This window comes from Symphalangus syndactylus, chromosome 12, assembly GCF_028878055.3.
Source record: "Symphalangus syndactylus isolate Jambi chromosome 12, NHGRI_mSymSyn1-v2.1_pri, whole genome shotgun sequence".
NCBI classification, from domain to species: domain Eukaryota; kingdom Metazoa; phylum Chordata; class Mammalia; order Primates; family Hylobatidae; genus Symphalangus; species Symphalangus syndactylus.
Window position 1 is genome coordinate 90305488 of NC_072441.2, and position 19778 is coordinate 90325265.

A 19778-nucleotide genomic window follows, 5' to 3' on the forward strand; every position below is an offset into this window, starting at 1 on the left:
TGAGCAGTTACAAGGGCCACCCTCCAGCAAGTGCATCTGGTCTTAGATGGTGTCTTACACTTTGCTTAAGATGAAGACTCAGGGACAGACAGAAGTTAGTTGTGGAGGTGGTAATGATTAGTTATCAAGGTACTCTTCGTTGTGGTGTCATATGTGTAAAGAAAGTATTCACATATCACACCCTCTGGTTTTGCCCTGTGCAGTAGACTTTCTGACCCTTCCTCTGCTTCCCTGGCATTGTAGTTCTGCTCTTGATTCATGTTATTAGTGTGAATGTTTAGCTTTTGTCCAGGAGATGTGGACCTGAATCCCGCTTTGTATATCGTTTTAATCTCTCTGGATGACCCTAAGGTGCACCTATAGTGAAAACAGGTTATTTATTCCAGACACATTCTCAGAAAGGCAGATTAGTGATTCTTTTTTGTAATTTATTTTATTTTTAAAAATTTATTTTCAATTTTTGTGGGTACATAATAGGTGTATAAGTTTATGGGGGCACATGAGATATTTTGATACAGACATGCAATGCATAATAATCACATCAGGGTAAATGGGGTATCCATCACCTTAAGCATATATCCTTTCTTTGTGTTACAAATAATCCAATTACACTCTTTCAGGTATTTTTAAATGTACAATAAGTTATTGTTGACTATAGTCATCCTATTGTGCTATCAAATTCTAGATCTTACTCATTTTACCTAATTATGTTTTTGTACTCATTAACCATCCTTCCCTCCTCCCACAGCTACCCTTCCCACCTACTGGTAATCATTGTTCTACTCTCTATTTCCATGAGTGGAATTGTTTTAATTTTTAGCTCCCACAAATAAGTGAGAACATGTGAAGTTTGTCTTTCTGTGCCTGGCTTATTTCACTAACCTCCATTTTTATCTGTGTTATTGCAAATGACAGGATCTCATTCTTTTTCATGGCTGCATAGTACTCCATTGTACTACATTTTCTTTATCCATTTGTCTGTTGAGGGACACTTAGGCTGCTTTTAAATCTCGGCTATTGTGAATAGTGCTGCAATAATCTGGGAGTGCAGATATCTCACCAATATACTAATTTCCTTTCTTTTGGGTATCCTAGCAGTGGGATTATTGGCTCATGTTGTAGTTCTAGTTTTAGTTTTTTGAGGAACCTCCGAACTGTTCTCCATAGTGGTTGTACTAATTTACATTCCCATTGATAGTATACGAGGGTTCTCTTTTCTCCACATCCTTGCCAGCATTTGTTATTGCCTGTCTTTTGGATGAGTCATTTTAACTGGGGTGAAAGATATCTCATTGTAGTTTTGATTTGCATTTCTCTGATAATGATGTTGAGCACCTTTTCATGTACCTGTTTCCCATTTGCATGTTTTCTTTCGAGAAATGTCTAGTCAGATCTTTCATCCATATTTAAATCAGATTATTAGATTTTTTTTCCTACAGACTTGTTTGGGCTTCTTATATATTCTGGTTATTAATCCCTTGTCAGATGGGAAGTTTGCAAATTTTTTCTCCCGTCCTGTGGATTGTCTCTTCACTTTGTTGATTGTTTCCTTTGCTGTGCAGAAACTTTTTCAACTTGATGTGATCCCATTTGTCCATTTTTGCTTTGGTTGCCTGTGCTCATGGGGTATTACTCAAGAAATCTTTGCCCAGTCCAGTGTCCTGGAGAGTTTCCCCAATGTTTTCTTTTAACAGTTTCATAGTGTGAGGTCTTAGTTTTAAGTCTTTAGTTCATTTTGATTTGATTTTTGTATATGGTGAGGGATAGGAGTCCAGTTTTATTCCTCTACATATGGATATTCAGTTTTCCCAGCACCATTTATTGAAGCGACTGTTCTTTCTCCAATGTATGTTCTTGGCATCTTTGTTAAAAATGAGTTCACAGTAGATGTATGGATTTGTTTCTGGGTTCCCCGTTCTGTTCCATTGGTCTATGTGTCTATTTTTATGCCAGTACCATGCTGTTTTGGTTACTATAGTTCTGTAGCATAATTTGAAGTCAGGTAATGTGATTCCTTCAGCTGTATTCTTTTTGCTCAGGATAACTTTAGCTATTCTGGGTCTTTTATGGCTCTGTATAAATTTTAGGATTGTTTTTTCTATTTTTGTGGAGGATGTCGTTGGTATTTTGATAGGGATTGTATTGAATCTATAGATTGCTTTGGGTAGTATAGACATTTTAACAATAGTGATTCTTCCAATCCATGAACATGGGTTATCTTTCCATTATTTTGTGTCCTCTCCAATTTCTTTCATTAATGTTTTATAGTTTTTATTGTAGAGATCTTTCACTTCTTTGGTTAAGCTAATTTCTAGGTATTTAGATTAGTGATTTTCTTTGCATGAATGAGAAGGAAGGAAGAAGAGCAAGTGAGTGTGTGGTGTGAGTGTGATGTGTTAGTAGGGGTGTGGGGTGAGGCAAGTGTGTGGCATGTGAGGTGTGCATGTACATGCGCACCGTGACTGTGTGTGAAGGTATGTGGTACGTGTATGCACACATACCAGCTAGGGTAGTGGCTGGTATAGTGAAGGAGGTACTTGTGGGGTGAAGATGGTAGATGTCTTAATGTGAGCCCCTTGTTAGGAAGCCTTGTCCAAAACTCGAAGCTGCCTCTTCTCTCCACCTGTCCTCCCTGTGTCCCATGTTCCCTTTGGCTTTCTCAGTCCAGCAGTGCCTCTTCCAGAAGAGGTAGAAATGGACCAGGGTCATGGTAGCAGGATAGGGATGTGTCCCATCTGCCTATTTGTGTTCAGGCCCAATGGTGGGTTTCACTGGGCAGCAGCCCCTTTCCTGGTCTGCAGGGATCCAGTGGGAGGACCGTACAGTCCCCCAGGCTCCCTGTGATGGGTGACCTTGCTCAGTCCTGTGGCCCCAGCTCTCATGTGATGGCTGAGGGAACACGAGCCCCTCAAGGCCTGTGTGTTCCTGACTGCACGGCGTTCAAGGCAGGAGCCATCAGCTGTGCAGTGTCAAGGAGAGAGGTCATGGAAACTGCCCCCGGCTGGAGGGCCTGTGAAGTTGGGCAGTCACGAATCTGGGCCTCATGTCATCCCTAGCTCTGGGTCACTGTCTTGTTGACAGACTGCACCACCTCAGCAGAGCTCAGAAGGAAAAATGTAACCACAGTTAAATCTGGCCACACTATTAGATCTAAGTGGTTTTGTTTACCTCAGCGAGTTGCAAGGTTCTTCAATAGCTGTGTTGCTCCCCATGGGCCGTGGTGGAGCTGTCCCCTTGGGGCCAAACAGCAATGTGCTCACTGCTTGCCAGTTGTGTTCTTCAGTGTATTAACACAAACTGTTGATCAATACTAGGGGAAATCCCTTTGTGGTATTTAGTTTTTGAAACCCTCCTCACTGGGGTCAGGCCTCAGCTCCAAATTTCGGGAAAAACTTGCTTTTCCCGTAACTACAGGACATCCCTTTCCCGCACAGATGTCGTAGTCTTATCTTCACTCTTAATGGAATCTTTGCTTGGGTAGACTTTTAAGTTATTCTGGGCTCTTAATTTCTAGTATATCTATTGGGCTGTTTTATGTAATTTATATATAATAAGGAAAGGCAAGTCCCAGTGAGTCAGTGTGTAATGGGATGGTGTATATGAAGGAGCTCATGTCATAGATGCTTAATCAATGAATCAATGTTGGGTTGTCCTATTTTCTTGTTTCATTCTTATAAGGAATGATATCTAGAGATTATACCTTTTTAATTTTTACTTTTTGAAACAGAGCCTTAGTCCGTCACCTGGGCTAGAGTGCCATGGCACGATCTCAGCTCAGTGCAACCTCCGCCTCCTGGGTTCAAGCAATTCTCGTGCCTCAGCCTCCTGAGTAGCTGGAATTACAGGCATGTGCCACCACACCCAGCTAATTTTTGTATTTTTAATAGAGATGAGGTTTCATCATGTTGGCCAGGCTGGTCTCGAACTCCTGACCTCAAGTGGTCTCCTTGCCTCAGCCTCCCAAAGAACCAGAATTACAGGCATGAGCCACAGTGCCCAGCCAAGATTATACTTTTGATCCAGCAATCTTACTTCTAGGAATCCAGCAATCTTACTTCTAGAGCTACTTGGATGGGCTCAAACTTGACTAGATGAAAAGTATAATTTGTAATAGTGTCATAGCATGTCCATCAGTAGGGGAGCCATTATATGTAATGTAATAGTCCTGTATTCATTGGCATAGAGAGATGCCCTAGTTGTATTTAAAGTGAAAAAACCAAGTTGCAGAACAATGTGAGTAAAATGAACCTTTACATAAAACAAATTCCCTCCTGTCTGTGAATATATACCCATCAGTACACAAAGAGAGATGTACATCAACTGTTACAGTGGGGACTTTATTCTTTTGTGCTGCGTATTTCTGCATTATTTGAACAGCTTACAGTAAGAAAGTACTCATATTAAGCATTTATCTTCAAAAAATTTTAAATAAATTAGTTCATTTCTTTCCTCCAAATCGGGAAGTTAATCAAATGTGTCAGGTATCTAAAACATCTAGGGCTAAATCAGTGAAGGTCCATTAGTTTAAAAAGGTATATATATATACATATATATATATATATATGTATATATATATATGTGTATATATATATGTGTGTGTGTATATATATATGTGTATGTATATATATGTGTGTGTATATATATATATATGTGTATATATATATATATAGAGAGAGAGCACTAATATTTGCCAATCACTTTTGTGTAGGACATTTTATTCTGTTTGATCTTTACTGAGTGCCAGTTTTACAGTTGAGGAAATTGAGACAAAAAAAGTGAATTGCCTTGCCATAAAGTAGTGGTGGAAGAGTCTTCACACCCAGGGCTTTCTGGCTTGAAAGGCTGCTTGGTTAGACACAGTGCTCTACTGGATCTGTGGTTAAGAACAAGATGAAAAAAGGAAGCAGTAATTTCTGGTTAACTTGCTTTTTATAAAGTTAGAAACAGACTCAAAACAAAACACCCTTCTGGCTCTTAATTTCTTCATCTGTAAAATGGGCAGATGAGCTGGTCCTTCACCCTTTGGAACTTTCTGGGATTAGGGAAACCTGCTACCCCTCCTCTCAATGAGTGTTTGCTTCTCCCCCACAGTACGTAGGAAGCCTGGACGTGCCAAGGCCCAACAGCAGGGTGGAGATCGTGGCTGCCATGCGCCGGATACGGGTGAGTGGCCAGAGGTGGGCTGTGTGGAGCGGGGAGTCAAGTGCCTTAGCTGCTGGCCCTTCTAGGTAGGGCTGGAGGGGCCAAAATGGATGGCTACACTTCTTGCAAACCCAGACTCCTCCTCTCTGTACCCTTTAGGAAGCTGTTCTGAACTGAACGTTTGATCTTGATGAAAGGCCAATGTTAAAGTGGATGTGATGGCTGGAGTGGTAACATCTTCCTCTCTTGTGACCTGTAGCTTCTCAAACTGAGATACATGTTACCTTGATGATGTATAGTGACTGGCCAGGGACTGATGTCTCTTTTTTTATTCAAAGATTTTAGGGAAAATGTTTAGTAATTATGTGGTAATTGACTCAAAACATTCTTTAAAAAGGTAATTTATTGTGGTATAGAATATAAGATTTACTTGGACTTTTAAGAGTAAATGTGAGATTTTAACAAAATTTTATTGGTTAGATGCTTTAGGCTCCGGGAGTGTAAGTGCATTTTCTTCTGCCATTTTGTCTACTTTCGGAAAGTTCAGTATACATTCTCGTTGGTATACATGGTTCAGTCTATGAACTTGTTGCTTTCTGACTCTGTGGTACGTGGCGCTGAGACTGAACAAGAATCAAATTCTCTTCTGATACCTGTGAAGGAATTTGTCCATGTGCTCTGCACTGGAACAGAATAAATTATCTTGTACTTGTGCATTTCAAAGATAGGTTTGGGATTGGTGAAATGGATTTTAAGTGTTTTTTTAAAGAGATAATTGGCATTAGAGATGGCATGATTGGTCATCCTTGGATGCAGCCTGGTTTGTTCTTTGGAATAGTTGTTCTGTAGAATAATCTACTCACCTAAATGGAAAAACATGTAGGTGATGCTATAGCTTCATTTTGCTTTGTTAATTTTACTTTCAGCCAATCCTTCCTCTGGTCAACAGAAACTTCAGTTCAATGACAGCAACGTTGGGAAGAAAATTTGCATGCTTGGGGCTGTTTTTCTGAGCAGTTCATCAGCCTAATAAAATCTTTTCATTGCCTTGATCTTCCCAGTATTTTAGCATTTTTTTATTGTTAAATTAAATTTATTGAGACTGCTATTAAATACAACAGTACTATTTTTCATGGACACAGTAAGAAGTAGCTTCAAAGCACTTTCACTTGAGTTGTTTCATTCAACATTCACAGTAGGCTGTGAAGTGGGGAACCAGTTACCCTCATTTTCTAGATTAAACTGAGGCTCAGAGGGGTAGGGTGAGGAGTCTCGCAGGTCCTGGAAGGGGCAGGCATGTTGCCTGAATGCATTTCTTCACTCAGTCTCATGAGAACATGCAACTTTCGAGTGTTTCCAGGCCTCTTCTTTTCCTTCACCTTCTAGCTCAGATAGAAAGCACAGAGTCCTCGGCTGGGGAATATCTGGAGGTATTACAGTTGTTAGGATGGGCTGCTACTTTCACCACAGTTGTGGTTGCTGCTGTGATAAGGAGGACTGGACCTGCAGCTGGCCTGTCCTTAGGGTTTCAACCAAAATGTCCCTTTTTAATTCACTTTTGACTAAGAGACAGGGAATATGTTGTCAGTAATATCACTATCATTATGAAAGTGATATCTCTGTTAATAGTAGCTACTATTAGGAATAGCTACTTATGTGCCAGGTGCTTTGTCAGGCTTTTTAATATTGAAATTATATTTTATTATTTTATTTACTATTTACAACTACTCTAGATGAGGATATTATTATTACATTTTATAGATGAGGAAATAGAACCTTGGGCAGATTAAATAATTCTAGGTCAAGTTGCTGTTAGTAGGAAGAGTTGGGACTCATATTCAGGACTGTGCTGTCCCATTTGTAATCCTGCTGAAGGCTCTTTGTGACCCTAATATGAGTCATTACCTCAGCTGAGGAACCAAAGAACTGGGACATGGAACCTCCCCAGTAAGAGAGCCAGTGGCAGAGATACAACTTCCTGGAACAAACAGAGGTACAGGAAAACATCACCTGGAAGCAAGGGAAGGCCAAGGCATGGGATGGGGCTGGCTGGTTGTGGGATCTGGAGGCATCTGGGGTTGGAATGTGACCCCAGTCTCCTTTTCCCTCATCGTCTGCCAGCCCTCGTGGCCCATGTGCCTCTTCTTGTAGCTCCCTTCCTATGGGCTGCTTCCAATGCTTAATGAGCAGCTCATTAAATTAGAGGGAGCAATTAATTGGCCAGAAAGCTGTTTGGTCTGGCTGTCCAGTCTCTTGTTTAGACTGGCCACCATTAATAGCAAGTGCTGTGGTATGTGTTTTACCCTAAACCCCTCAATTCACTGCTAGGTCCAGGCTGCTATTTTCTTTTCTTCTTTCCCTTTTAAAAGCTGTGTTGGCTGTAATTACAGCTGTCAAGAACTAGGGCATGGGATTTCTGTGTAAAGGACTATTCTTGACTTTGTCCTTTTATGTAGAACGGTGCCAGGCTAACATTGGGCAGGCTTTTGGTTGCTGGGTATTCTGATGGGTTCAGAAGACACGGGCCTTACAGCTTGGCTGGAGCAGTGGGTAGACCTTGGAAAACAGCAGTTATGATAATGATCACAGGGCCTCACGTGTGTGAGATGTCAGCCTCCCTGATCCTGTCTAGAGCACTAAAGGGACAGTTGATCGGCAGTGAAGATCATGTTTCCCAGAGAGAGAAGCATTCAGAGTGAAGGGATCTGTGTGACATGCCCCATTCATTCTTTGAGCTGGGGCTCTAGCTGGTGTGTGCACTCCTATTCCTTACCCCAGAGAGGACTCTGAGCTAAATATCTGGACTTTGTTTTTCACTGGTGCTTTCCTCTTCCCTCTCTCTATTTCTCATTTGGTCTCTCACCCTCTTGATGTTCTTTCTGAATTTATGTTATCTGTCTTGAGCGTATTTTGCTTTTTTCCCTTTTTAATGTGCTTTCAGTATTTTTTATGGTGGTAAATGTGTAACATTAAATTTAACTATTTTTAAGTGTGAAGTTCAGCAGTGTTAAGTATATTCACACTGTTGTGTCACAGATCTCTAGAACTTTTTCATCTTACAAAATGGACACTCTATACCCATTAAACACAATTCCCCCTCCCCCTCTTGCCAGCCCTTGGGAACTACCTTTCTAATCTCTGTTTCTGTGATTTTGACTACTTCATATGAATGAAATCATATAGTATTTGTCCTTTTTTGACTGGCTTATTTTGCTTAGCATAATGTCGTCAAGGTTCACCCATGTTGTAGTATGTGACAGGATTTCCTTCCTTTTTAAGGCTGCATAATATTCCATAGTGTGTATATACCACATTAAAAAAATCCATTCATTTAACTATGAACATTTTAGTTGCTTCTACCTCTTGGCTGTTGTGAATAGTGCTGCAATGAACATAGGGATGTAAATATCTTTTTGAGATCTTGCTTAGAAATTTTTGGGGTATATACCCAGAAATGTGACAGCTGGGTGTGGTAGTCCTGTTTTTAATTTTTTTGAAGAACCTCCATACTGTTTTCCATAATGACTATCATTTTGCATTACCATCACACCTTCCTTGTTTATTGTTTACCAGAGAGTAGAAGCTAACCAAACTGCAGGCCTCTGATTCCCGATCTGGTACTTTCCCCCACTCTGTGCCAACTCCTTGGTTTTGGGTTTTTCCATATATTACTCTCTAATCTCTACAATGACCCAGATAAGAAGGAAGCTTAAGGGACACTCCCCAGAACTACAGGATGGTTGTCCTGCTTGCTGTTTGTTTACCAAGAATCCAAAGGTCTGAGAAGTTGCCAGCTGGAAAAGGAAGGGGAAAGTGAAAGAAGAGGGAATATGGCTCCTTTTTAAATTGGAACATATTTTTGTTTTCTTTTAGCTGTATAGCTTAGAACAATTCACAAAGTTCAGGGAAGTTCTGCTTGAGCTGGGGATTGGTCTGACACTGGCGCTGCTTGCTCGGAGGTTGCTGGTTGAAGGTGCAGGGTGGCTGGTAATGCTGAAACCAGGTTGCTGGCATTGCACTGTCAGTCCAGCTGTGTGAATAGGTGAGTCCAGCAGCCGGATGTTTTGTATGATTTGCATTAGTAAATATGAACACCAATCTGTCATTTAACTTTTTAGCTTTCCTGGGAAGGCAGCACTATGTAGTGAAAAGAGCGCTCAATGAGGAATAATGAGAGCTGGACTTGAGTCTTCTCCTTGACTTAATATATAACCTTGGTGAGGCGTGTAACTGCTGTTAATCTCAGTTTCCTCATTTATAAAAGGCAGAGCATGACATTTCTTGTTCTGTCTCTCTAGTGCTATTGTTGAATCTGGGATGAAGCATGGAAAAACGTTTTATAAACCATAAAGTGCTATTTATATTCATTGGTATCATTTTTATACCTTCCTTTGGGTTTTAAAGCATTTCATAAATGCAGATAAATACCCTGAGAGATATTGAGCTGCCTCATCTAGCCCCTTTTAATAGCTAGCGTCTTTTTTTCAGGTTTCAGTGCAAACATCCCTTCCTTGGGGAGGCCTTTCCTACCTAGGTCATCTTGTCCTCTCATGTTCTGTGGCACCACACCCCTCTCTTTTGTAGCACTGAGAGCAACTGTATTCCCAACGTTTGGCATGGTGCCCATCTGTGCTCAGTAAACATTTGTTGAGTGACTGAGAAAATTAATCTTACTTAATAACCACCTGAGCATAAACCCATGAAATCTGGGGAGGCCCCACCAAGGGGGTTCTGGGGAAGGAAGACAGCTGCACTGAAGTCAGACTTGATGGGTTCTGTAGCTTTGCCAAGGATGCTGGTGTGGAGAGAGCTGGGCTGCAGCGCCCGGCTCCAGCATGTCACTGGGTGGCTCCTGACCCCTTCACCTTTGGAACCCACTGTTGCTGTGGGAACTGGGGGCTTTCGGTGCTGTCCTTGTGTCTGGAGACCCAATTTCTGGCTCTTAAGCCAGGGGATAGATCCCTGCAGTTGAAATGTGTTGCAGCCTCTGGAGGCCAGTACAGACCAAACCTGGGAGGGATGTGTGCTGCAGCCAGATGACACTCAGAGATGTCTGGTCTGCTGTGGTGGCTCTTCTAGCTGTAGGCTGGGCAAAAACTTGGCCCCACTGCAAATGGTCTTCCAAATGGTCCAGTGTGGAGTCAGAGTTTCCTGATGATTAAAGAACAACTGATAGATTAAGAAATGTGTTCAGTCATTTAGCTAGTAAACAGAAGAAACAGGATTTGAATTTAGTTCTTCCTGATCGAAATACTGGAGTGCCTCAGTAGGGGGTGGAATCTCTCCAAACCCTGCTATGAGCCTAACACTCTAATCCCATTATGGTAGACAGACTCAAAGCCCCCCAAAGAGGTCCATGACCTAATCCCCAAAACCTATGAATGTGTTACCTTACATGACAAAGGGCACTTTGCAGGTGTGACCACTTGGTTTCTCAAGTGTGACCCTCTGGAGTGGTGTTGGTCTTGGCCTTGAACAGAATGCACCGGTGACCAGAAAATGGTCAAGCCCTCCCCTCCCTGCAGCCCTCTTCCAGAATTGCCAACTCTTCCAGAAATTCTCTCAAGAAAAACGAAAACAGAAAAATATAAAAAGGCCTTGGACGCTCTCTTGGGAGAACATAAATGAAATGCTCTTAGGAGAACATCCAGGGACTGGTGGACGGGCGGCTTTATGGAGCCAGCGACCGGAGTTGTGAGTGCCGCCTGTCTGCATTTGTGTTTCCTTACCCACCGGCATTACGCCTCTGCCTGTGGTCTCATGCATTCAGCCCTGAAATCCATATTTTACCTCCTCTAGGAGGCTTTGTCTAGGAGTCACTTAATCCCTTTTTACAACTTTCTCTCTAAGTGGCCCCCCTCAGCACGATTCACTCCTTTGTCATTGTTCTTTTCATCCTAAGTTCAGAGTTGGCAAGCCTACCTCAGAGCAGCTGAAGTTGTAACACAGACCTCTCTTTCACTGTGTTAGCATGGCCCTATTAATTTCCTATGCTGCCGTAACAAATTATTTAATACTACAAACTTAGTGGCTTAACACAAACTTATAGTTCTGAAGGTCAGAGTCCAAAATGGGGCTAAAATCAAGGAGTTGGCAGGGCTGCGTTCCTTCTGGAGGTTCCAGAGGAGAATCTGTTCCTTGGCTTTTCCAACTTCCAGAGGCTCCCTGGATTCCTTGGCTCATGGCCCCTTTCCATCCTTAGTGCTGGCAATTATGTCCCTGAATTATGGCCTCTGCTTTCTGTCTTCACAGCTTTCTCTGACTCTGACTCTCCTGCACCTCCATCGCCTTTGGTTATAAGGTCCCTCGTTATTAGATTGGTCCCTCCTCATTCTTCCTTCCCCAGTTATCCAGGATAATCTCCCCTTCTCAAGGTCCTTAATTTGGTCACACCTGCAAAGTGCCCTTTGTCATGTAAGGTAACACATTCATAGGTTTTGGGGATTAGGTCATGGACCTCTTTGGGGGGCTTTGAATCTGTCTACCATAATGGGATTAGAGTGTTAGGCTCATAGCAGGGTTTGGAGAGATTCCACCCCCTACTGAGGCACTCCAGTATTGCCATCAGGAAGAACTAAATTCAAATCCTGTTTCTTCTGTTTACTAGCTAAATGACTGAACACATTTCTTAATCTATCAGTTGTTCTTTAATCATCAGGAAAATTGGGATAATATCCTCTTGGCGCGTGTATTTTACAGTTATACATGAATGCATGCAGAATACTGAGTGAAATGCCTAGCATGTGGATTGTGAACCGTAAATAATAGTTCTTTGCCTCCTTTTTTTTTTTTTTTTTTCCTGAGACGGGCTCTTGCTCTGTCACCCATGTTGGAGTGTGGTGGCATGATTACGGGTCAGTACAGCCTCAACCTTCCAGGCTCAGGTGGCCCTCCCAGTAGCTGGGACTACAGGCATGTGCCACCACACCTGGCTAATTTTTTAAATTATTTGTAGAGATGGGGTCTCCCTATGTTGCCCAGGCTGGTTATTCCTTTCTAATTACTATGCATTGGAGCAGGGCATTGGGGTCAGAAAACCATACATGTTGGCTGCCAAACATGCATAAGCACCTGCTAAATGTTAGCTATTATTATTAAAGACATGAATTCAGTTGCTTCTAGGGCAATTATTGTTTTTAACCAGTGAGTACATCAGTGTTTCTCAGAATGGGTTCTGTGGCTCTCTTGGAATTTAGGAATGTATGTTCAAGTATCTGAGAGTTCTCCATAAGAATTTTAAGATTTTGTTTTTCATTTAATCCTAATGACAACAAGGTAAAATAGGCCTGTTCTGGACTGTTGGAAAGGCCATTGTCTGCCCGAGCACTGTCATTTGAGTTTATCATTCACAGCTGTGTTCGTCGTGTGTTGCCCTCAAATAGTTCTGCTGTAAGGGTTATGCCCTGAAGAAAAAGAACAGAAAATTTTATATATAATGAATTCTAATAAGGTGAAGGACACATGACTGTACTTTGCACAGTCATGAGTTATGAATCAAGATTTTTGCAGTAGTTGGAATAGAGGGAGGAAAGTAGCAGAAAAATGGAGTTAGTGCATGGTGCACAGTGCTGAAGGCGGGGGTGATATGTAGCCATAGTTCCTGAGGCAGCCTCTGGAGTTGTTGATAGCTAGTGTTTGTCCTGATAACTCTCAATGTCTTTTCTGATTTGTTGGGACTGTACCATCCTGGCTGTCAAATTTCTGAGTATCACCCTGCGTATTCCTCTGCCAAACCCAAGAGAACTTGGGGCAGGTAGTCACTGTATATTCCTGTTGTGAGCAGTGATATCATTTCAGTTACAAGGACAAAGTATTCTCTGACTTTAACATTCTTAATTTGTTTTGGTTACATAATTTGTGTTTAATTTAGAAATTTGTGTAAACCCTGTAAGTAATTTATATCTAGTTTTATGCTTTACATATTTAAATGATGTAACAAATATCATTTGCAACGCTTCTTTGGGTAACAGCTTTTTGAGGTATAATTCTCATACCATATAACTCACCCATTTAAATATACAATTCAGTGAGTTTTAGTATACTCCTAATGTTGTATAACCATCACCACAATCAATTTTCAAACATTTTCACACCCCAAAAAGAAACTCTGTACCTCTAATCCATCATCCCTGACTCCCCAACACCCCTAGCCCCAGACAACTACTAATCTACATTCTGTCTCTATGGATTCGCCTGTTTTGGACATTTTAAATGGCATCATACAATATGTGGCCTTTGGTATTTGGCTTCTTTGATTTAGCATAATGTTTTCAAGGTTCATCCATATTGGGGCATGCATCAGTACTTCATTTCTTTTTATTACTGAGTAACATTCCGTAGCATGGCTATACCACGTGTTATTTGTTCATTTAAACACTGGGTGTTTGCCAATTTTTTTTTCTTTAAAAGGGGCCCAGACTTTATTAAATTTTAGAAAACACTTGATAGGGATTGAGCAGTGTGTGACGGAATGGTTAGAACTGTCTTCTTCTCAGCCAAAGGAAACAAATCAATGCTTTCTTAGGGGGCAAGGTATTCTCATCAATATAAAGAGCAGTGCCCAGACAGCAGGACCTAATTTTTTCCCCACTCATTTGAAAAAATAAATTGACTTCCCTTTTTGAGCCAATACTTTTTGAGGCTCTGGGGATACAGCAGTCTACAAAACAAAGTCCCTGTCTGCATGGAGTTTATAGGGGTGGGTGCTCTTTTGCACAGACTGTTGCGGAAGGCTTCTAGGTTCTGATGTCACTTGAGTCTCTAGAGATGTGAATGGAAAGAGGGAGTGAGCCGTGTGGGTATCTGGAGGAAATGTTCCAGACAGAGGTCAGCAAGTGCCAATGCCCTGGGGGCAGGAATGGGCTTTGCAGGTTCAAGAAATAGCAAGAAGGCTAGTGTGAATGGAGACTTGGGAGCCTGAGGGAGTGATAGATTGTTTCTAGGATTTTATTCCCAGGACTCACACCTCAGGAGAATCTGGTTTGCCAAGTACCTACTGAATACATAATGGAAAATACATTTATCTTTTCCTGAATCTGCACCAGACTGAAAAGTCACTCAGTAGGAGGAGTTTGGTTCTGCTCTGGAGGTGAAATGATTTGGGAATGATTTTTAAACTGGGGCAGAACTGCTGAATGCGTTATCTGTCAGCAGAGAAGAGTTAGTAAGAGCCAGGAGTTGTTGTCAAAGCGAAACACATGCTATCTTTTAAATAAGGTGCCTTGCTTTATTACAGTCATTTATGCTCAAGAGTTAGAAATGATGTTACTGAATTTCCACGGGAGGATTTGATATTGCCCAGCTCAGTCCACAGTTTCTTGCACTGACACACCTCATGTTTGGGAGTCCTCTGAAGCCAACAGTGTTTATCCATTGTAATAGGATGATATGCAGAACGTCAGTTCCTTGCTGCTACACTAACTGCCCTTTATGGACCCTTTGGTTCGTGTTCTTGGTGTTGGCAACAGGTTGCATTGAGCATCTACTCTTTGTTTTGATGACTTCTATGGCACAAATATGTATATCACACACACAACATAATTATTTTAATTACTTGTAAGTGTACAACTCAGTGGCATTAAATACGTTCACAATACTTTGTATCCATCACCACTATCTATACCCCAATGTTTTTCATCCTTCCTAAGATGAACACTGTACCCATTAAACAATAGCTCTGTTTTCCCCTAGCCCTTGGTAACTTCTGTTCCATCTTCCGCCTCTATGAATTTGCCTAGCCTAGAAACCTCATATAAGTGAAATCTCATATATTTGTCCTTGTGTGTCTGGCTTATTTCACTAAGCATAATGTTTCTAAGGTACATCCATGCTGTGGCATGTATCAAAAGTTTATTCCTTTTTATGGCTGAATAGTATTCACTTCTGTGACTTTTTGTACTCAGCACATGACACAGGGTCTGGTGTGTGGCACGCTTCCTCTTAGAGCCAAAAGCAGCATATTATAGGACAAGGACGGAAAGCCATGGCAGCACACACTGACGATCGGAGCTGCTGGGAGGGCAAACCTCTTTGATCCCTGCTGAAAGGCCCTGATTTCTCACTTAGGAAGCACTTTCTAGTTGTTTAAGTGAATTTTCATATCCACTGTCATCTAATGTTAGTCTTCAATAATCCCATAAAAAGCAAGTGTTATCCTTATTTTACAGATAAGGGTCACATAAAGAAAATGACTCCCTTGCCTGGTGTGGTGGCTCACACCTGTAATCCCAGCACTTTGGGAGGCCGAGGCAAACAGATCACCTGAGGTTGGGAGTTCCAGACCAGCCTGACAAACATGGAGAAACCCTGTATCTACTAAAAATACAAAATTAGCTGGGCATGGTACTGCATGCCTGTAATCCCAGCTACTCAGGAGGCTGAGGCAGGAGAATTGCTTGAACCCAGGAGGCAGGGGTTGCGGTGAGCCAAGATTGCACCATTGCACTCCAGCCTGGGTAACAGGAGCGAAACTCTGTCTAAAAAAAAAAAAGGCTTCTTCAAACTAATTACATTGTTGTTCTTATCAACATTAACGAGAATTGAGTACAGACTGCACTATGTGCTGTTACTGTGTCGGGCTTCATGCAAAGCACTTAACAAGATTTGTTACTTGATCCTTATAATGACTCTGTGTGGTGTAGGTATAATAATCATCCCATTGTCCAGATGAGGAAACTGAGGTACCAAGAGATTAAATAACTTGCCATAGCTCACAGAGGTGGTAAGTGGGGAATCTAGGATTCACTTCTAAGCTTGAACATGGTGTGGTTGTGGTATGGAACCAACGCAAGACTCCAGTCTGCTTACGTCTGGCTCAGAGGTCCTGCAAGAACATGCCGACTGTCCCTGCTTAACCAAATATCAGTCCAGGCAGCATTGTCTGTGTCCCTGGTTGTGCCTTTCTCTAGTCTGGGAACACTGCCAGGCAGTATATGCCACTAGATGTAAATAAGGCCATTATTTGATTTTATGAAACTCTTTTTGGAGATTGAGACTTGTATATTCTGTGTGACACTCCCATTTGGATATCCCAAAGGCATCTTAAATTCAATATGTCAAAAAACTGAAGTTATCATTTCTGCAGTCTCTCCTCTTTGCCCTGAAAAAGAACATGCACTTGTTTCTCATATTTCCCTATCTCTTGGAAAGACATCTTGACCACTCAAGAATGTAAGCTGGAAACCTCAGGGTCACCTTTCTTCTCTGTCACTACCCCTGGCTTAGGTCACCCTTACAGATTTGCCTCTTAAATATTTCTCAATGGTGTCTCTCCCTATTCCTTCCTACCAGTGCAGCCCCAGACTGCCACCATGCCTTTGGCCGTGCCCTCCCACCATCCTCCATACTGCTGCCTGGCTCGTCTGTCTAAGGGTGATTCTGTAGGCATTGTCCTGCTTAAAACCATGTGGTGATTCCAGGCTGGAGTCTGAACTCAGAGCAAGGCACATGGCATTCTGCCTGGCACCTGAGGCCACAGCAGCATATTATAGGTCCGCTGTGCCTTGTGCCCTGAGTATGTCCTTTTGAGGCCACTTCTATTCCCGCTCTTCCTTCTACCTGGGAAGCACTCCCTTCCCATTGCGGCTGAAGTCTGTCTCTTCAAACCTCAGCCCAACTTCTGCTTATCTTCCAGAGCCTATTTGAGCTTTCGTCCCTTCTAGAAGCTTTCCCTGATGTCTGCAGAGTAGTTTTCTCTTCTTTTGTGTTACCATTATACTTTAGAGAGACCTTTGTTTCTGCATTGATCACAGTGTATTTGTCTTTTTGAGGGCAGGGACTCTGACACTCATCTTGACAGCAAAGGGGTGAATTACTCAACTGTCAATTCTTTTGTAAAATGGACAATGTCAAGCCTGTTAGAAGTAAATGCAATAATGAGTGTCAGGTCCTTAGCACCGTGCCTGGCCCATAGTATATACCCAGTGGACACCTGTACCTCCTCTCTACGTCCTTGTTGAATGGTGGCTGGGCCCAGAAGGCAGCGAGAATTGGCAACTCAAGCCCTTTTGGTCAGGATCCCTTGCTGAGTGGAAGCTCCTTGCCTGGTAGTGCTGGTGCCCTTTGGCTGAATCTGGTGAATCCATCAGGTCCAGGATGAAAACTACTGAGCAGAGCCCTACTGCCTCTGGGTATTCTGTTCAGCACCCAGCCCTTTTGCATTTAATGAATGTAAAAAATAATGGGGCAGCTGCTGTTCCTTACTCTCTCCTCCTGCTGCACTAAGTCTCTGCCTCCCTGGAGAGGCATTTAACCACACGAAGGTTTATGGCGGAAATGACAAATCGCTTCTTCACAGCGAGCTCACCCTGCTTTCTAACCAGTTGAAATCACCCTTGTTCATGTGATATTAGCAATTTTCCTGTCTCCTTAACCACTAACCATCCTGAGAGGATTTGGCATTCTTTGCAGCTGTTAATCCTCTCATCACCTGAGGGCTTATTAAATAGGTGGAGTGTACATCTAGGCTTTCTCCTACAGAAAACAGTCATTCATGATCTTTTCCTTTTTACTCAGCTTCTCGCCTCAGCTGCCTGAGCCCAGGATAAGGCAGGGTCCTCTCCTCTAGAGGCCACAGTGGGGAGAGCTGGGCTCTGGGCCGGGGAGTCCCCGGTTTGACTCCTTGCTTGGTCAGGACTTCCTCAACATAATCGCCTGGCCCTGGCGCCAGGGTGGTTGTGGGGCTGAGGGAGGTGCCTGTGCAGCCCATTTCCCTGTGGAGGTCAGTTGCCCCTTTCCTTTCCCTTTGTCAGGCTCAGGCCCCCACCTTGGGGCAGCCCTGCTATCTGAGGGGGTCTCTCATGAACCGCTGAGACATAGTCCTCATTCATATTGGGTGTCGTTGACAATCATCCCATCCTTTGCTGCTTCATTTTGTGACTTGTGGACCCAAGTGGGTCTTTGTTTATCCTGACCCAGGAGAGCTGGGAAGGGAGACAGTTTGAATTGCTCTGGGCGTATGTTACTTGTTAATATTTTAAAATTTGACTTGCTGCAGTTTTTCAGAGGTATGAATCTAAAAGCCATTTCATGGAAAAAAACAGCGAGGAACTGATTTTATTTCTTTTAGGTGACACTAATAACCAAACATGAGACACATCAGAATTTAAGTGGCTAGTCAAAAAAAAAAAAAAAAAAAACAAACCAAACCAATGAAAATAGCAAGTCTACACTGATGTTAGTTGTTACATAACAGGCACTGTTCTAAGCGTTTTGCCTGTAGCAACTCACAGAATCCTCATAATTACTTTATGAAGAGGAGATTCAGTAACCTGGTCACATAGGCAATGAATGGCCAGGATTCGGGCTCTAAAACTGGGTCTTCTGACCACGACGCTGCCTCTCTAGGGCTGATGGAGATCATCACTAAATCACCTCCTTTGGGATTCTCTGCTCATTGGACATGGAGTGCTACCTGCAGTGACCTCTCCTTTAGGCCTCTCTGTGCAGAGACTGCAGTAGTCTGTGTTAGTGCTGTCCTGTTGAAGCTGGTCCCATCCCATCCACACTTTTCTGGACTTCTGGTTGAGCCAGTTTGCTCAGATACGAACTTCCAAATGAACCTGTTTCTCTTTGGTCCTCAGCCAGGCTTTGTGACATCAGCTGCTACAGCTGTGGAAACAGTTGATAAACAGGGTCAGGCTGCTCAGAGGGAGAATGTGGCAGTAGGGTCCCTTGCAAAGGTTGCCTGCTCACTTGGAAGGGCAAAGGCCTAGAAATCCATGTGCAATTGATGCACAAGCTGTCATTGTGCTGAGGCTCGTGGGCAGGGGTATATGTTTCTCTTTCCTTCTCCCCTTTTCTTCCTCTCCTTCCATTGCTTTCTTTCTTCCTCCTTCCCTTCCTCTTTCCTTCTCTCCCTTTCTTTCTCCTTTGAAAAACTAAGATGAGGTGCTGGTAAAGATGGTACATAGAAGAGAGGCTTCAAGCCTCAAAAAGTTATTTCGGTAGTATAGTAAGTCACTGCCCCTTATTGAATAAGAGGCCTAAGAGGCTGAAGCGGTGAGGGATTGAAGTGAAGTCTGGCTTGGTTCTGGCCTGAATACCCAAACCAGGCCAGCTTTGGGTTGGGTTGGCTCTGCCTGGCATGAGGAGCACATCCAAGGATTCTGTCCCCCTTAGGGAGCCATGTTGGGCAATCTTCTAAGCATTGGACTTTGAGGTTAAAATAAAAAGTCTTGTTCCCTTGGCAGGGATTTCTGAAAGATTGATGGGATTCTAACTGCCTAACAGTTCCACTTCCAGATGAGCGCCCTCCGTGCATGGGCTTTGCGGCAGTTCTCTGCCCTTCCTTGCCAAATGACCCTATTTGATCTGGAGCCCTGGCTTGACTTTTCTCTTCAGCACCTGCTGTTTTCTGACCAATCCCACACCTTCCCCTGGTTTTCTCTTTTACAGAAATCCTTTCTCCCAACTTGATTAGATTTCTTTGTTGGCTTGCACATCTGGTCTTCATTTAGTAGGGATGACACTTAATTTAAGTAAGAGTTTGGCTGCCTTTAAATTTAACAACTGCATCCTGCTGGGGGGCTGATGAGGAGTCAGTAGCTGAATTGTTTATTGAAAGAGAGCATATTGATTTATGATTTTCACTTAAGAAATGCATTCCCACACACCCCTGCATTTAATTGCTTAGCCGG

At 42.7% G+C, this 19778-nt stretch overlaps 1 protein-coding gene across 6 annotated transcripts in view; it reads left to right on the top strand.

The window, feature by feature from the left end:
- The window catches only part of LOC134734494 (carboxyl-terminal PDZ ligand of neuronal nitric oxide synthase protein), a 319684-nt gene that overhangs the window by 81109 nt on the left and 218797 nt on the right, over positions 1-19778 (top strand). For 5 of the 6 annotated variants that reach the window (XM_063627160.1, XM_063627161.1, XM_063627156.1 and 2 more), the window contains exon 2: positions 5092-5163. The exons of the other annotated variant lie outside the window; for it this stretch is intronic. In XM_063627160.1, the coding sequence (XP_063483230.1) occupies positions 5092-5163 (72 nt within the window). The remainder of the gene's footprint in view (positions 1-5091; positions 5164-19778) is intronic. 6 annotated transcript variants of the gene reach the window in all.